General features: G+C 43.1%; 1 protein-coding gene across 4 annotated transcripts in view; it reads left to right on the forward strand.

Moving 5' to 3' along the window:
• Window positions 1-16,293, forward strand: part of LOC118367134 (pre-mRNA-processing factor 40 homolog A-like) — a 102,163-nt gene that overhangs the window by 82,514 nt on the left and 3,356 nt on the right. For 3 of the 4 annotated variants that reach the window (XM_052493874.1, XM_052493873.1, XM_052493871.1), the window contains 12 exons: window positions 4,075-4,183; window positions 4,701-4,851; window positions 5,313-5,446; window positions 5,804-5,918; window positions 8,650-8,762; window positions 9,038-9,154; window positions 9,856-9,993; window positions 14,684-14,779; window positions 15,000-15,086; window positions 15,311-15,407; window positions 15,670-15,731; window positions 15,845-16,009. In XM_052493874.1, the coding sequence (XP_052349834.1) occupies window positions 4,075-4,183; window positions 4,701-4,851; window positions 5,313-5,446; window positions 5,804-5,918; window positions 8,650-8,762; window positions 9,038-9,154; window positions 9,856-9,993; window positions 14,684-14,779; window positions 15,000-15,086; window positions 15,311-15,407; window positions 15,670-15,731; window positions 15,845-16,009 (1,384 nt within the window). The remainder of the gene's footprint in view (window positions 1-4,074; window positions 4,184-4,700; window positions 4,852-5,312; window positions 5,447-5,803; window positions 5,919-8,649; window positions 8,763-9,037; window positions 9,155-9,855; window positions 9,994-14,683; window positions 14,780-14,999; window positions 15,087-15,310; window positions 15,408-15,669; window positions 15,732-15,844; window positions 16,010-16,293) is intronic. The other variant, XM_035750212.2, reaches the window with a different exon arrangement.

A 16,293-nucleotide genomic window follows, 5' to 3' on the forward strand; every position in this document is an offset into this window, starting at 1 on the left:
AGGCCTATTTCTATTTTGCCTTGTTTAAGTATTGGAAAAACGTGTCAATAATCAACTGACTGGCTTTCTTGATGTCTATAGTATTCTGTCTGGTATGCAATCTGGTTTCCGCTCAGGTTATGGATTAGAGGTTGACCGATTGTGATTTTTCAACGTCGATACCGATTATTGGAGGACCAAAAATGCCGGTACCGATTAATCGGGCGATTTTTATTTTTTTACAACTTTATTTATAATAATGACAATTACAACAATACTGAATGAACACTTATTTTAACTTAATATAATACATCAATTTAGCCTCAAGTAAATAATGAAACATGTTCAATTTGGTTTATATAATGCAAAAACAAAGTGTTGGAGAAGAAAGTAAAAGTGCAATATGTGCTATGTAAGAAAGCTAACGTTTCAGTTCCTTGCTCAGAACATGAGAACATATGAAAGCTGGTGGTTCCTTTTAATGTGAGTCTTCAATATTCCCAGGTCAGAAGTTTTCGGTTGTAGTTATTATAGGAATTATATGACGACTTTCTCTCTATACCATTTGTATTTCATTAACCTTTGACTATTGGATGTTCTTATAGGCACTTTAGTATTGCCAGTGTAACAGTATAGCTTCCGTCCTTCTCCTCGCTCCTCCCTGGGCTCGAACGAGCAACACAGCGACAACAGCCACCATCGATGCAGCGTTACCCATGCAGAGCAAGGGAAACAACCACAGGCTCAGAGGGAGTGATGTTTGAAACGCTATTAATGCGCGCTAACTAGCTAGCCATTTCACTTCGGTTACATCAGCCTCATCTCGGGAGTTGATAGGCTTGAAGTCATAAACAGCGCAATGCTTGACGCACAACAAAGAGCTGCTGGCAAAACGCACTAAAGTGCTGTTTGAATGAATGTTTACGTGCCTGGTTCTGCCTACCACCGCTCAGTCAGATACTTGTATGCTCAGTCAGATTATATGCAACGCAGGACACGCTAGATAATATCTAGTAATATCATCAACCATGTGTAGTTAACTAGTGATTATGATTGATTGTTTTTAATAAGATAAGTTTAATGCTAGCTAGCAACTTACCTTTGCTTAGTGCATTCACGTAACAGGCAGTCTCCTTGTGGAGTGCAACGAGAGAGAGGCAGGTCGTTATTGCGTTGGACTAGTTAACTGTAAGGTTGCAAGATTGGATCCCCCGAGCTGACAAGGCGAAAATCTGTCGTTCTGCCCCTGAACGAGGCAGTTAACCCACCATTCCTAGGCAGTCATTGGAAATAAGAATGTGTTATTAACTGACTTGCCTAGTTAAATAAAGGTCTACTTTTTTAAATTGAAAAACTAATTTTAAAAAATCAGCAAATCAACGCCCAGAAATACCGATTTCCGATTGTTATGAAAACTTGAAATCGGCCCCAATTAATCGGCCATTCCGATTAATCGGTCGACCTCTATTATGGATGTGTCACTGCAACCTTAAAAGGTCCTCAATGATGTCACCATTGCCCTTGATTCTAATCAATGTTGTGCTGCTATTTCTATTGACTTGGTCAAAGCTTTTGAAATGGTAGACCATTTCATTCTTGTGGGCTGGCTAAGGAGTTTTGGTGTCTCTGAGGGGTCTTTGGCCTGGTTTGCTAACGACCTCTCTCAAAGAGTGCAGTGTATGAAGTTAGAAAATCTGAATCAAATCAAATGTTATTTGTCACATACACATGGTTAGCAGATGTTAATGCGAGTGTAGCGAAATGGTCAATCCTAGGCCCCAAGTTCTTCTCAATTTACATCAACAACATAGATCAAGCAGTAGGAAGCTCTCTCATCCATTTATATGCAGATGATAGTTATACTCAGCTGGCCCCTCCCCAGATGTTGTGTTCAATTCTCTACAACATAGCTTTCTTAGTGTCCAACAATCTTCCTCTACCCTTAACCTTGTTCTGAAAACCTACAAAACAAAGTTCATGTGGTTTGGTAAGAAGAATGCCCCTCTCCCCACGGGTGTTTATTACTACCTTTTGAGGGTGTAGAGCATGAGGTAGTCACCTCATACAAGTATTTGGGAGTTTGGCTAGATGGTGCACTGTCCTTCTCTCAGCACATGTCAAAGCTGCAGGCTAAAGTTAAATCTGGACTTGGTTTCCTCTATCGTAATCGCTTCTCTTTCACCCCAGCTACCAAACTAACCCTGATTCAGATGACCATCCTACCCATGCTAGATTACGGAGACATCATTTATAGATCGGCAGGAAAGGGTGCTCTCAAGCGGCTAGATGTTCTTTACCACTCGGCCATCAGATTTGCCACCAATGCTCCTTATAGGACACATCACTGCACTCTATACACCTCTGTAAACTGGTCATCTCTGTATACCCATCGCAAAACCCACTGGTTGATGCTTATTTATAAAACACTCTTAGGCCTCACTCACCTTTATCTGAGATATATACTGCAGCCCTCATCCTCCACATATAACACTTGTTCTGCCTGTCACATTCTGTTAAATGTCCCGAAAGCACACACATCTCTGGGTCGCTCGTCTCTTCATTTCGCTGCAGCTAGCGATTGGAACGAGCAGCAACAAACACTCAAACTGGACACTTATCTCTTCATTCAAAGACTCAATCATGGACACTCACTGACAGTTGTGGCTGTTTTGCGTGATGTATTGTTGTCTTTACCTTCTTGCCCTTTGTGCTGTTGTCTGTGCCCAATCAAATTTATTTATATAGCCCTTTGTACATCAGCTGATATCTCAAAGTGCTGTACAGAAACCCAGCCTAAAACCCCAAACAGCAAGCAATGCAGGTGTTGAAGCACGTTGGCTAGGAAAAACTCCCTAGAATGGCCAAAACCTAGGAAGAAACCTAGAGAGGAACCAGGCTATGAGGGGTGGCCAGTCCTCTTCTGGCTGCGCCGGGTGGAGATTATGACAGAACATGGCCAAGATGTTCAAATGTTCATAAATGACCAGCATGGTCAAATAATAGGTCTGGGACAGGTAGCACGTCCGGTGAACAGGTCAGTATTCCATAGCCGCAGGCAGAACAGTTGAAACTGGAGCAGCAGCACAGCCAGGTGGACTGGGGACAGCAAGGAGTCATCATGCCAGATGGTCCTAGGGCTCAGGTCCTCCGAGAGAGAGAAAGAGAGAATTAGAGAGAGCATACTTACATTCACACAGGACACTGGATAAGACCGGAGAAGTACTCCAGATATAACAAACTGACCCTAGCCCCCGACACAAACTACTGCAGCATAAATACTGGAGGCTGAGACAGGAGGGGTCAGGAGACACCGACGATACCCCCGGACAGTGCCAAACAGGCAGGATATAACTCCACCCACTTTGCCAAAGCACAGCACCCACACCACTAGAGGGATATCTTCAACCACCAACTTACCATCCTGAGACAATGCCGAGTATAGCCCACAAAGATCTCTGCCATGGCACAACCCAAGGGGGGCCTAGACAGGAAGATCACATCAGTGACTCAACTCACTCAAGTGACACACCCCTCCTAGGGACGGCATGAAAGAGCACCAGTAAGCCAGTGACTCAGCCACTGTAATAGGGTTAGAGGCAGAGAATCCCAGTGGAAAGATGGGAACTGGCCAGGCAGAGACGGCAAGGGCGGTTCGTTGCTCCAGAGCCTTTCCGTTCACCTTCACACTCCTGGGCCAGACTGCACTTAATCATATGACCCACTGAAGAAATGAGTCTTCAGTAAAGACTTAAATGTTGAGACCGAGTTTGCGTCTCGCACATGGGTAGGCAGACCTTTCCGTAAAAATTGAGCTCTATAGGAGAAAGCCCTGCCTCCAGGTGTTTCCTTAGAAATTCTAGGGACAATTAGGAGGCCTGCGTATTGTGACCGTAGCGTCTTAGGTCTCTCTTTATGTAGTATTGTGTTGTCTCTCTTGTCGTGATGCGTGTTTTTTGTCCTGTGTTTATTTTTTAATCCCATCACCCGCAGGAGGCCTTTTGGTAGGCCGTCATTGTAAATAAGAATTTGTTCTTAACTGACTTGCCTAGTTAAATAAAGGTTAAATGAAAGATACTAATAATGTGTGTGAACCAGGAAAGCAGAGCAGATGTTTGCGGAGCTCGATGTGTGGAGCACCGTCCCAGAGAGGGACAGACTGGAGATCTATGAAGACGTCCTGTTCTACCTAGCCAAGAAGGAGAAGGTCAGATTTATTGCCGTTAGGCTGCCTCTTTTGGGTATTTGGCATTTTATTAGGATCCCTATTTAGCTGTTGCAAAAGCATCAGCTACTCTTCCTGGGGTCCACATGAAACATGACATAATACAGAACATGTATAGAGCTCAAGGACAGAACTACATGAATAACTAGAGTCAGCCGGGCTTGTTTTTTGGAGTGTGCTGTCACAACTACCAGTTTATTCTCTTCCATCTACATTCACATCCCAACATTTTATCCTATTTCTAATTAAACATTTCTATTTACAAAATAAATGTATTGTGAGGAAAATAATGTATTTGATCCCTAGCTGTCTGAAGAACGGATTATTGCTATCAGGGTTGGGATCAATTCCATTTCAATTCAGGGAGACAAAATGTGTGTACTTCCTGAATCGAAATGGAATTGAACCCAACGCTGATGACTACGGACATTATCTGTCAGAATGTGTTGACCTCCTCTTTACTCTAGTCTGTTCCATCTTTGTTGTGTGTGGGGTACAGGAGCAAGCCAAGCAGCTGAGGAAGAGGAACTGGGAGGCTCTGAAGAACATCCTGGACAACATGGCCAACGTGACGTACCGCACCACCTGGTCCGAGGCCCAGCAGTACCTGCTGGACAACCCCACCTTCGCAGAGGACGAGGAGCTCCAGAGTACGCTACCCACTCATTCATACTATCTGCATCCCAAATGGCACCCTATTCCCTACATAGTGCACTACTTTTGACCAGAGCCCTATATTGGACAGATTTGGGACACAACCTTTCTCAGAGCTCTGCATTCATTTAACTAAAGCAGCAGAGCTGTTACTTGTGAGTCATAAAAACAAGGGGGGGTAGTGTCTGTCTGTGAGTTTGAATAGGTGAATGACTGCCCTGTCCAGTCAGGTGCTGTGGTTTGCAGCGTGTGCCTGGGTGGCGCAGCAGTGTGTGTGTGTGTGTGTGTGTGTGTGTGTGTGTGTGTGTGTGTGTGTGTGTGTGTGTGTGTGTGTGTGTGTGTGTGTGTGTGTGTGTGTGTGTGTGTGTGTGTGTGTGTAAAAGATTGACTGTTTGCTGTGTGAGTGCTCTGTTGACGTTCTCCACTTTCTCTTCTTTTCTCTCCTTGCTTGCTTCAGACATGGACAAAGAGGACGCTCTGATCTGTTTCGAGGAGCACATCCGAGCTCTGGAGAAGGAGGAGGAGGACGAGAAGCAAAAGACACTGCTGAGGGAGAGGAGGAGACAGCGCAAGAACAGAGAGTCCTTCCAGGTGAGAAAGACGGGCCTCCTCCTCTACCCCACCATGGAGCATTTTGGGAACAGTGTACACGGTAGAGGATTATGATACAAAAAATGCTAATACCATAGAATTATATACAGAACATTAGAATGGATATTGGTAGCCTAGCAACATGGTACGGCTCATTCTTAAAACGGATCATAGGGAATTATAGGATTCCTATAACTAACACAGACAGACTGAAGAAAATCTCAGGGATGTTATTTATCCGGCAGCGTTCCAAATGGCGCCCTATTTCCTTTTATATAGTGCACTATATAGGGAATATGGTGCCATTGGGACGTAGCCCGGTCATTTCAGTTGCTTTGCTGAGCCTTATGCCCCCAGAAATTCCTGGATGAGCTCCATGACAACGGTCAGCTCCACTCCATGTCTGCGTGGATGGAGATGTACCCCACCGTCAGCTCAGACATCCGCTTCGCCAACATGCTGGGCCAGCCAGGTATGAGGACACCTGCTGCATGCTCATACTCTCGCTCACACCAGGTTTTCCGTTAGCAGCTAATAGCTGCCTTTAGGCCCCCAAAAAAAAAAAAACCAAAGATGTATGTATATATATATATTTTTTACAGTACAAAAGCCAATCTTTTTAACCTCATAGTCCGCCCCATCCCTCATGCGGTCGCGTTACTACAGCCTCAAGCTCATTACCATAACGCAACGTTAGCGATTTCTAAAAATCGCAAATGAAATGAAATAAATATGCCTGCTCTCAAGCTTATCCTTTTATTAACAATCCTGTCGTCTCAGATTTTCAAAATATGCTTTAGAACCAGAGAAAATCAATAATTTGTGTAAGAGTGGTGATAGCTAGCTTAGCATTTAGCGTTAGCATTTAGCACGCAACATATTCACAAAAACCAGCAAAGGGATCAAATAAAATAATTTACCTTTGAAGAACTTCAGATGTTTCAATGAGGAGACTCTCAGTTACATAGCAGATGTCCAGTTTTTCCTGAAAGATTCTTGTGTAGGACACATCGTTCCGTTTGTTACTATGCATTTGGCTACCGAAACTAACCGAAAATTCAGTCACCTACACGTCAAACTTTTTTCCGAATTAACTCCATAATATCGACTGAAACATGGAAAACGTTGTTTGAATCAATCCTCAAGGTGTTTTGTCATATATCTCTTCATTGAAATGGCAGTCCTAGAAGCCTTCTTTGTTCTCTGATTCGGATGGAAAAATACTGGTAGCTGACTTTTGCGCACCAATTTCCACGCAGACACCGTGCGGGACACTTGGCAATTGTAGTCTCTTATGGTCAATCTTCCAATGATATGCCTACAAATACGTCACAATGCTGCAGACACCTTGGGGAAACGCTAGAAAGTGTCCGTTCATTCTTGTCGCATTCACAGCCATATAAGGCGATCATGGAAAACGTACCTTCAGAAATCCTGTTCATTTCCTGGTCGCTCAAACATCTTGGTTTTGCCTGAAGCTTTTGTTATAAGGCACTCACAGTGAAACTCTTTGCAGTTCTGGAAACGTAAGAGTGTCTTCTTTCCAAAACCATCAATTCCAAGCATAGTCGAGCATCTTTTCGTGACAAAATATTGCGCTTAAAATGGGCACGTCTTTTTATCCAAAAATGAAATAATGCCCCTAGTGGACTAACCGGTTAATTGGCGCCTGCAAAAGTGTCCAGGAGAATAAAAAATCCCAATGCGAAATGATGCTTTTTAGCATATTCGTCGATGGAAATACATTTGACTGGTCATGCTTATCGGTCTATAGGTTAATTTGCATAATCAAACAATATTTTTTTTAAATTTTATTTTACCTTTATTTAACCAGGCAAGTCAGTTAAGAACACATTCTTATTTTCAATAACGGCCTGGGAACAGTGGGTTAACTGCCTGTTCAGGGGCAGAACGACAGATTTGTACCTTGTCAGCTCGGGGATTTGAACTCGCAACCTTCCGGTTACTAGTCCAACGCTCTAACCACTAGGCTACGCTGCCGCCCCGGCATGCGTGTGTACAGTATATTCGTTATGCATCTTATTTATAACACGCGTACAGTATACAGATACAGAGCCTTTGAGTGGAAAATCAGTGCTAGAGCTCCTGCTACAGCATCTCAAACAGCAAACATAGGCAGCGGAAGGCAGGTTTCAGCGTGTCACGCACCACTTTACAATGAGCTGGAGGCAGTATGCATTTTGAAAACATATATGTAATTGTTTGAACCCTGAACTTTTTAATACGTATTATGAGGCATGTGTTACTTTACTTCAAAGCAGCCTAGCCAAAATCAGACCATGTCCGTGGAGGCAATTATTTTATATCATCTTTCTTTCATCGTCCAGTAGCCCACAGTCCTAGTCATATTAGCAACCCATGATAGTTGTTTGCATATGAGATCTCCCCTCTTTCTACATTTCGAATGGATATTTTAATCTCTGTCGCATGAAACGGCTCGCTGCATTATGCCCTGTGCGCTTATAATGTGAAGAAATAATAGTTGAGATAAATGTTCTGATCGTTTGCATCAGACTCAGAGCTGTTAATTTCATTTTTTGAATAATTGTTTTGTGGCGTACTGGTTGAATGAATTTGGGCTCTATCGTCCCACAACTGTTCCCAGAGTCTTTGGAATAGTCTATTTCTTTCTCGACAAAAAAAACTTTTCTACGATGGGGGATAGTAGATTGACATAGGCTAGGGATTTTGCACTCGTCTTCGTGGCTACGGAAAACCAACTCTTCAAAGTGCACATCGGAATTGGGTAAGAAGGACCGCGCATCGTTCATCCTCGACTTGCATGTTCTGTTATTTAATATGAATTAGCATACTCAAAATGTGGTTTCTGTCATTCCGCGCGCCGTGGGTGGACGCCCTAATCAAGTTACGCACCCAATTCACATGGACAGTAAATGAAAATGCTGCCGGTCAAATGTCCGGCGCCACATTTTCCTGACGGAAACCCTGGCTCACACAGGTATACGCATACACACACACACACACACACGTGGAGGCCCACACTGATAGGCACGCATGCACGTTATCAATATTGTTGTTCTCTTGTCCACTTGTACTGCGGTGATAATGTCGTATTATACTTCTGCTGCTCTGGTTTGTGGTCGCTGCCCTTTTCTTTAGCCTTTGGTGTTGCGGTAACCATGTGTTGTCCGAGCACATCTTGAATAACGCGTGCCTGTTAGTTTATGGTGTCTATTCCGCAGGCTCCACTCCCCTCGATCTGTTCAAGTTCTACGTGGAAGACCTGAAGGCTCGCTACCACGACGAGAAGCGGATCATTAAGGATATCCTGAAGGTGGGAGAATGTTACCGTCTGTGTTTTCTCCCACGTTGTGGTCTCAAATGGCGTCCTTATTCCCTATTTAGTGCACTACATTTTGCCTATATAGTGCATTATCTTTCACCAGAGCCCTATGGTGCCTGATCCAAAGTAGTGTATGAAATAGAGTGTAGGGTTCCGTTTGGGATGCAGTTAAATCTACTTTACAGCGTAGATATCGTGTAATCTGCACCATCGCCTCAATGGTAGTATTCATTTTATTAACTCTTTCTCCTCTTTCCTCCACACAGGACAAAAACTTCTTGGTCGAGGTAAACACTAGCTTTGAAGACTTTGGCACTGTGATCAGCTCAGACAAGAGAGCCACAACGCTGGACGCAGGCAACATCAAGCTAGCCTTCAACAGCGTAAGAGCTCTTTGATTTATACCTAGACCACCATTTCTGTGTTTGAAAACTATGCACTGAGTGTTCAAAACATTAGTAACACCTTCCTAATATTGAGTTGCAACCCCTTTTGCCCTCAGAACAGCCTCACTTCGTCAGGGCATGGATTGTTCAAGGTGTTGAAAGTGTTCCACAGGTGCGCTGGGCCATGTTGACTCCAATGCTTCCCACAGTTTTGTCAAGTTGGCTGGATGTCCTTTGGCGTGTGGACCACTCTTGATACACACGGGCAACTGTTGAGGTTGAAAAACACAGCAGCGTTGCAGTTCTTGACACAAACCAGTGCGCCTGGCGTCTACTACCATATCCTGTTTAAAGGCACTTAAAACTTATGTCTTGCCCATTCACAATCCATGTCTCACTTGTCTCAGAGCTTAAATATCCTTCTTTAACCTGTCCGCTCCCCTTCATCTACACTGATTTTGAAGTGGCTTTAACAAGTGACATCAATAAGGTATCATAGCTTTCACTTAGATTCACTTGGTCAGTCTGTCATGGAAAGAGCAAGTGTTCTTAATGTTTTGTACACTCTATGAGCCCTGGTCAGAAGTAGTGGACTAAATCGGGAATGGGTGCCATTTTGGCGATCTGACGATCAGTGACCTCGCTGGGCTTCTAATAACTACTAAGTGACCTCCCTCTCTCCTCCTGTACCGATGTAGTTGCTGGAGAAGGCAGAGGCTCGGGAGAGAGAGCGGGAGAAGGAGGAGGCCAGGAAGATGAAGAGGAAAGAGGCTACCTTCAAGAGCATGTTGAAGCAGGCTACCCCAGCCCTGGAACCAGAGGCCACCTGGGAAGAAGTATGTGTTAATCTGTTACCTTACACACGCACACGTCACATGACTTGGACTTGCGTTTGACTCAAGTCACAAATTTGACAACTTGAGACGGACTTGGAGCCTCAAGACTCGGGACTTGACTTTTACTTCAGACTGATGACTTGAAATTATCTGGTAAGGTTTTGACACTCATTTATGGCACAGTCTCCAGGGATTACTTTCCAAGCAACCAGTGAGAGTAGCCAGTGACCATGCACTTGCAAAAAAATAAAATAATAAAAGTGCAAAGGGCACACTCTGCCCTTTGATTGGACCAGCAAACTGTCAATCAACACCGGTTTGGGTGAGCTAGCGCAGTGATACAGTTCCAGTCAAAAGTTTGGAAACATCTACTCATTCTAGGGTTTTTCTTTATTTTTTAGATTTTCTACATTGTAGAATAATAGTGAAGACATAAAAACTATGACATAACATATGGAATCATGTAGTAACCAAAAAAGTGTTACATCAAAATATATTTTATATTTGAGATTCTTCAAAGTAGCCACCCTTTGCCTTGATGACAGCTTTGCGCACACTTGGCATTCTCTCAACCAGCTTCATGAGATAGTCACCTGGAATGCATTTCAATTAACAGGTGTGCCTTATTAAAAGTTAATTTGTGGAATTGCTTCCCCCCTTAATTAGTTTGAGCCAATCAGTTGTGTAAGGTAGGATTGGTATACAGAAAGCCCTATTTGGTAAAAGATCAAGCCCATATTATGCCAAGAACAGCTCAAATAAGCAAAGGGAAACAACAGTCCATCATTACTTCAAGACATGAAGGTCAGTCAATCTGGAACATTTCAAGAACTTTGAAAGTTTCTTCAAGTGCAGTCGCAAACACCATCAAGTACTATGATGGAACTGGCTCTCATGAGGACCGCCACAAGAACCAGAGTTACCTCTGCTTCAGGGGATACGTTCAATAGAGTTACCAGCCTCAGAAATTGCAGCCCAAATAAATTCTTCACAGAGTTCAAGTAACAGACACATCTCAACATCAACTGTTCAGAGGAGGCTGCGTGAACCAGGCCTTCATGGTCGAATTGCTGCAATGAAACCACTATTAAAGGTCACCAATAAAACACAAGCAAATAGACATTATGGGCTATTTTACCAAGAAGGTTAGGGATGGAGTGCTGCATCAGATGACCTGGCCTCCACAATCACCCACTCAATCTTATTGAGATGGTTTGGGATGAGTTGGACCGCTGTGAAGGAAAAGCAGCCAACAAGTGCTGAGCATATGTGGGAACTCCTTCAAGACTGTTGTAAAAGCATTCCAGATGAAGCTGGTTGAGAGAATGCCAAGAGTGTGCAAAGCTGTCATCGAGGCAAAGGGTGGCTACTTTGAAGAATCTCAAATATAAAATATATTTTGATTTAACACTTTTTTGATTACTACATGAGTGTCTTCACTATTTTTCTACAATGTAAAAAATAAAGAAAAACCTTTGAGTAGGTGTGTCCAAACTTTTGCCTATTTCATCTGTTATCTAGTATAGGCCTATGTTATTGCACCAAATTATTGTCTCAAAAACATTTTAATCTGTTGACCAAATCATCAGCATTGGCGCTCAAAGGCAGGCTCACATATTCAGATTAGTGACCAGAAAGCACTTGCATCATTTTCTATAAACATTAGTATGTTTACATTATCCATATAAAATACCATTTAGCAATCTGCTACAGACGCATCCTTGCCAGAACCATGATAGGCTTCCTGGTAGGCTAACAATGATAGCTATCAATTTTCATATTTCAGATAGGCTGAGTTTGGGTGGCTACTTGCCTTATGACTAAAGATGGTTGTAACATCGCAATGCCTTCAATATTATGGGATGAAAATGGAACATTCTGGCGAATTTAATGACAGTATCTGTGAGGAAGAAGAGGGCTACACAGTTGGCGAAGAGCGGCAGGGTAGCCTAGTGGTTAGAGCGTTGGACTAGTAACCGGAAGGTAACCCCGAGCTGACATGGTACAAATCTGTCGTTCTGCCCCTGAACAGGCAGTTAACCCACTGTTCCTAGGCCGTCATTGAAAATAAGAATTTGTTCTTAACTGACATGCCTAGTTAAATAAAGGTAAAATTAACAAATTAGGCGGCCATCCAAAGTGATATCGCGCGGTGCAGATAGACCATGCTTTCCATCCGATCCTGCGACCTCTGCTGCTTGCAGGTAGGCATTATGATTCTGCTTGCTCTGGACTCCAGGTAAGTGACTTGATATTGGCTGCTAACATGTACAGTGCCTTGCGAAAGTATTCGGCCCCCTTGAACTTTGCGACCTTTTGCCACATTTCAGGCTTCATACATAAAGATGTAAAACTGTATTTTTTTGTGAAGAATCAACAACAAGTGGGACACAATCATGAAGTGGAACGACATTTATTGGATATTTCAAACTTTTTTAACAAATCAAAAACTGAAAAATTGGGCATGCAAAATTATTCATCCCCTTAACTTAATACTTTAGCGCCACCTTTTGCTGCGATTACAGCTGTAAGTCGCTTGGGGTATGTCTCTATCAGTTTTGCACATTGAGAGACTGAACATTTTTCCCATTCCTCCTTGCAAAACAGCTCGAGCTCAGTGAGGTTGGATGGAGAGCAATTGTGAACAGCAGTTTTCAGTTCTTTCCACAGATTCTCGATTGGATTCAGGTCTGGACTTTGACTTGGCCATTCTAACACCTGGATATGTTTATTTTTGAACCATTCCATTGTAGATTTTGCTTTATGTTTTGGATCATTGTCTTGTTGGAAGACAAATCTCCGTCCCAGTCTCAGGTCTTTTGCAGACTCCATCAGGTTTTCTTCCAGAATGGTCCTGTATTTGGCTCCATCCATCTTCCCATCAATTTTAACCATCTTCCCTGTCCCTGCTGAAGAAAAGCAGGCCCAAACCATGATGCTGCCACCACCATGTTTGACAGTGGGGATGGTGTGTTCAGGGTGATGCGCTGTGTTGCTTTTACGCCAAATATAACGTTTTGCATTGTTGCCAAAAAGGTCAATTTTGGTTTCATCTGACCAGAGCACCTTCTTCCACATGTTTGGTGTGTCTCCCAGGTGGCTTGTGGCAAACTTTAAACAACACTTTTTATGGATATCTTTAAGAAATGTCTTTCTTCTTGCCACTCTTCCATAAAGGCCAGATTTGTGCAATATACGACTGATTGTTGTCCTATGGACAGAGTCTCCCACCTCAGCTGTAGATCTCTGCAGTTCATCCAGAGTGATCATGGGCCTCTTGGCTGCATCTCTGATCAGTCTTCTCCTTGTATGAGCTGAAAGTTTAGAGGGACGGCCAGGTCTTGGTAGATTTGCAGTGGTGTGATACTCCTTCCATTTCAATATTATCGCTTGCACAGTGCTCCTTGGGATGTTTAAAGCTTGGGAAATCTTTTTGTATCCAAATCCGGCTTTAAACTTCTTCACAACAGTATCTCGGACCTGCCTGGTGTGTTCCTTGTTCTTCATGATGCTCTCTGCGCTTTTAACGGACCTCTGAGACTATCACAGTGCAGGTGAATTTATACTGAGACTTGATTACACACAGGTGGATTGTATTTATCATCATTAGTCATTTAGGTCAACATTGGATCATTCAGAGATCCTCACTGAACTTCTGGAGAGTTTGCTGCACTGAAAGTAAAGGGGCTGAATAATTGTGCACGCCCAATTTTTCATTTTTTGATTTGTTAAAAAAGTTTGAAATATCCAATAAATGTCGTTCCACTTCATGATTGTGTCCCACTTGTTGTTGATTCTTCACAAAAAAATACAGTTTTATATCTTTGTTTGAAGCCTGAAATGTGGCAAAAGGTCGCAAAGTTCAAGGAGGCCGAATACTTTCGCAAGGCACTGTAGGTGTAAAACTGGTGTTTATTTCCGTATCTTAAGTTCTGAAAATGCATCGCCGTTTTAAAGCTGTAAATGACTGGCTATATTTGTGCGCTCGTGTTCGCAAGCTTTGAACCACTCCTTTTTTGGGGGGGGGGGGGTCGCTAACGAATCAGATTTCTGATTTGCTGTACAGCGCAAACGTCAAATTGTATGGGGAGAGGATTGTCGTAAATAAATATGCAGCTCCAAAAATTGCTCGGTGATCAAGAATAATAACTGTTTACTTTGCAAACTCACCGGCAATGGGACCTCAAGCAACAATTACTGGCATAGGCATACTGGTCTTTTGGTATGTCAAAATGTCTTGATATTGATCATTCAGTTATGAAGCTTGCATTTGGAAATTGTTGTTAAAATGAATTATTACATAATCAAATATATATTGTAGACAAAATAATGACGAGGGCCTTCTGGTAGCCTCAATAAATAGACAGAAAGATTTGTAGTTGAACAAGTCATTGCACGTGTATATATATTTTTTACTTGAGACTTGACTTGCTCTTAGAACGCAGGACTTGGACTTAACTCAACTTGAGACTCAGATCTTGTGACTTGCTTGTGGCTCGAAAAATAGTGACTTTAACCCACCTCTTTCTCACACACACACACACACACACATTGTTACTGTTACCATTCTCACACACACACGTTGTTATCAATGGGCTACTGTCTGGCACATGATTTGATAGTCATGCAACTGTTCAAAAGCAAACCTTTTGTTTTCTAACTATTAATTTTCTCTCTTTGGTCGTCTTAGGTCCGAGAAAGATTCCTCAAAGAATCTGCATTCGAAGACGTGACTCTGGAGTCTGAGAGGAAAAGGATATTCAAAGACTTCATGCATGTCTTGGAGGTAAGACTCATTTAACTCTGGTCACCTCTGTGGGGAGGGGGGAGAATTACCCCGACAATGTCAGTGGTTTCATCTCAAATGGCATCCTATTCCCTATATTGTGCACTACTTTTGACCAGGGCCCATAGTAGTGCACTATATACGGATGAGGGTGCCATTTGGGACAGAACCAGTGTCACGACATACAGTACTCAAACCTGGCTGCTGTTTCTTCTCACAGCACGAGTGCCAGCATCATCACTCCAAGACCAAGAAACACTCAAAGAAGTCCAAGAAGCACCACAGGAAGCGCTCCCGCTCTCGATCGGTTAGTACTATGCCCCGACACTGCACAAACCAAGACCCCTCTGCGTCCTTTGTAGTGTGCGTACCAAATGGCACCCTATTCCCTAGATGGTGCACTGCTTTTGACCAGAAACCCTATAGTTTATAGGAAATGGGGTGCCATTTGGGATTTCGCCTTCAATTGTATCAGCATGGCACCTCACTAGACAAACCCTCCTACTACACCCACTTCTCTTCTCTCTGCAGGGCTCAGAGTCTGAAGGTGAAGACGATTATCACACCAAGAAGAAGAAGCGCTCACAGTCCAAGTCCCCGTCCGAGCGCTCCTCCAGTGGGGAATCTGGTCAGTGGTTTTCCTATGTATAATCCCTTTTGTTTATTCTTTTATCATTCCAATTAAAAACTTGAATGATAATTGTGATATAAGGATCAGGTATGATGAAAAAGTATATGCTGATAGGAATGTATTGTACCTATAACCTTGACTAGAAATGATCAAATAAAAATAATCTATAAACTATAAAAAACTATTAAAAAAAACCACACAAATGAAGGAATATTGTGTGGCGGCCAGTTTCTGACATCCCTCTCCATTCGGTCAACAGATAGAAGTTATAAGAAGTCCAAGAAGCACAAGAAGAAGGGGAAGAAGAGGCGTCACAAGTCGGTAGGTTCTCAGGACTGAACTATATTTTCGAGGGGAATGTTTGGGCCACTCTGGAAAGATTGGGAAGCCAAATGGCGGAACGGCGCGCTTATTCTTGTGACCCTGTTTTTCAGCAATCTCCTGAATCCGAAGGCGAGCGGAAAGAGAAGGGAGGAAGAGAGAGGGACAGCAAGCGGGAGAAGGACCAGGAGAAAGAGAAAGAGAACGACAAGTCCCGGGGGAAGAGTCGCTCCGAATCCAAGCAGAAGTCACCTAAAAGGAAATCTACCAAGGAGGAGGTAAAACGTCCCATTCCGGTCACGAAACCCAGCCAAGCATCTGGGATTTGAATGCTTTAAAAGAAAGAAATACTCCACGCCAGTTACACAGCAGTTGTATCCAAGCATTTTGTCTCATCCTAGTCCCAGTGAGGTGTTTACTATTCTATTTCCTAGTGCAGGGGTCCCCGATTACATTCAGCCTTGGGCAGATGGTCGGGGTGACGGAAGATAGATGTTCAAAGAAAACCGACCGCAAGAATCCCAAACAGATATAGTATTTGACAAAATCGGAGTCATTTCAA

Source organism: Oncorhynchus keta, chromosome 34 (genome assembly GCF_023373465.1).
Source record: "Oncorhynchus keta strain PuntledgeMale-10-30-2019 chromosome 34, Oket_V2, whole genome shotgun sequence".
NCBI lineage: Eukaryota > Metazoa > Chordata > Actinopteri > Salmoniformes > Salmonidae > Oncorhynchus > Oncorhynchus keta.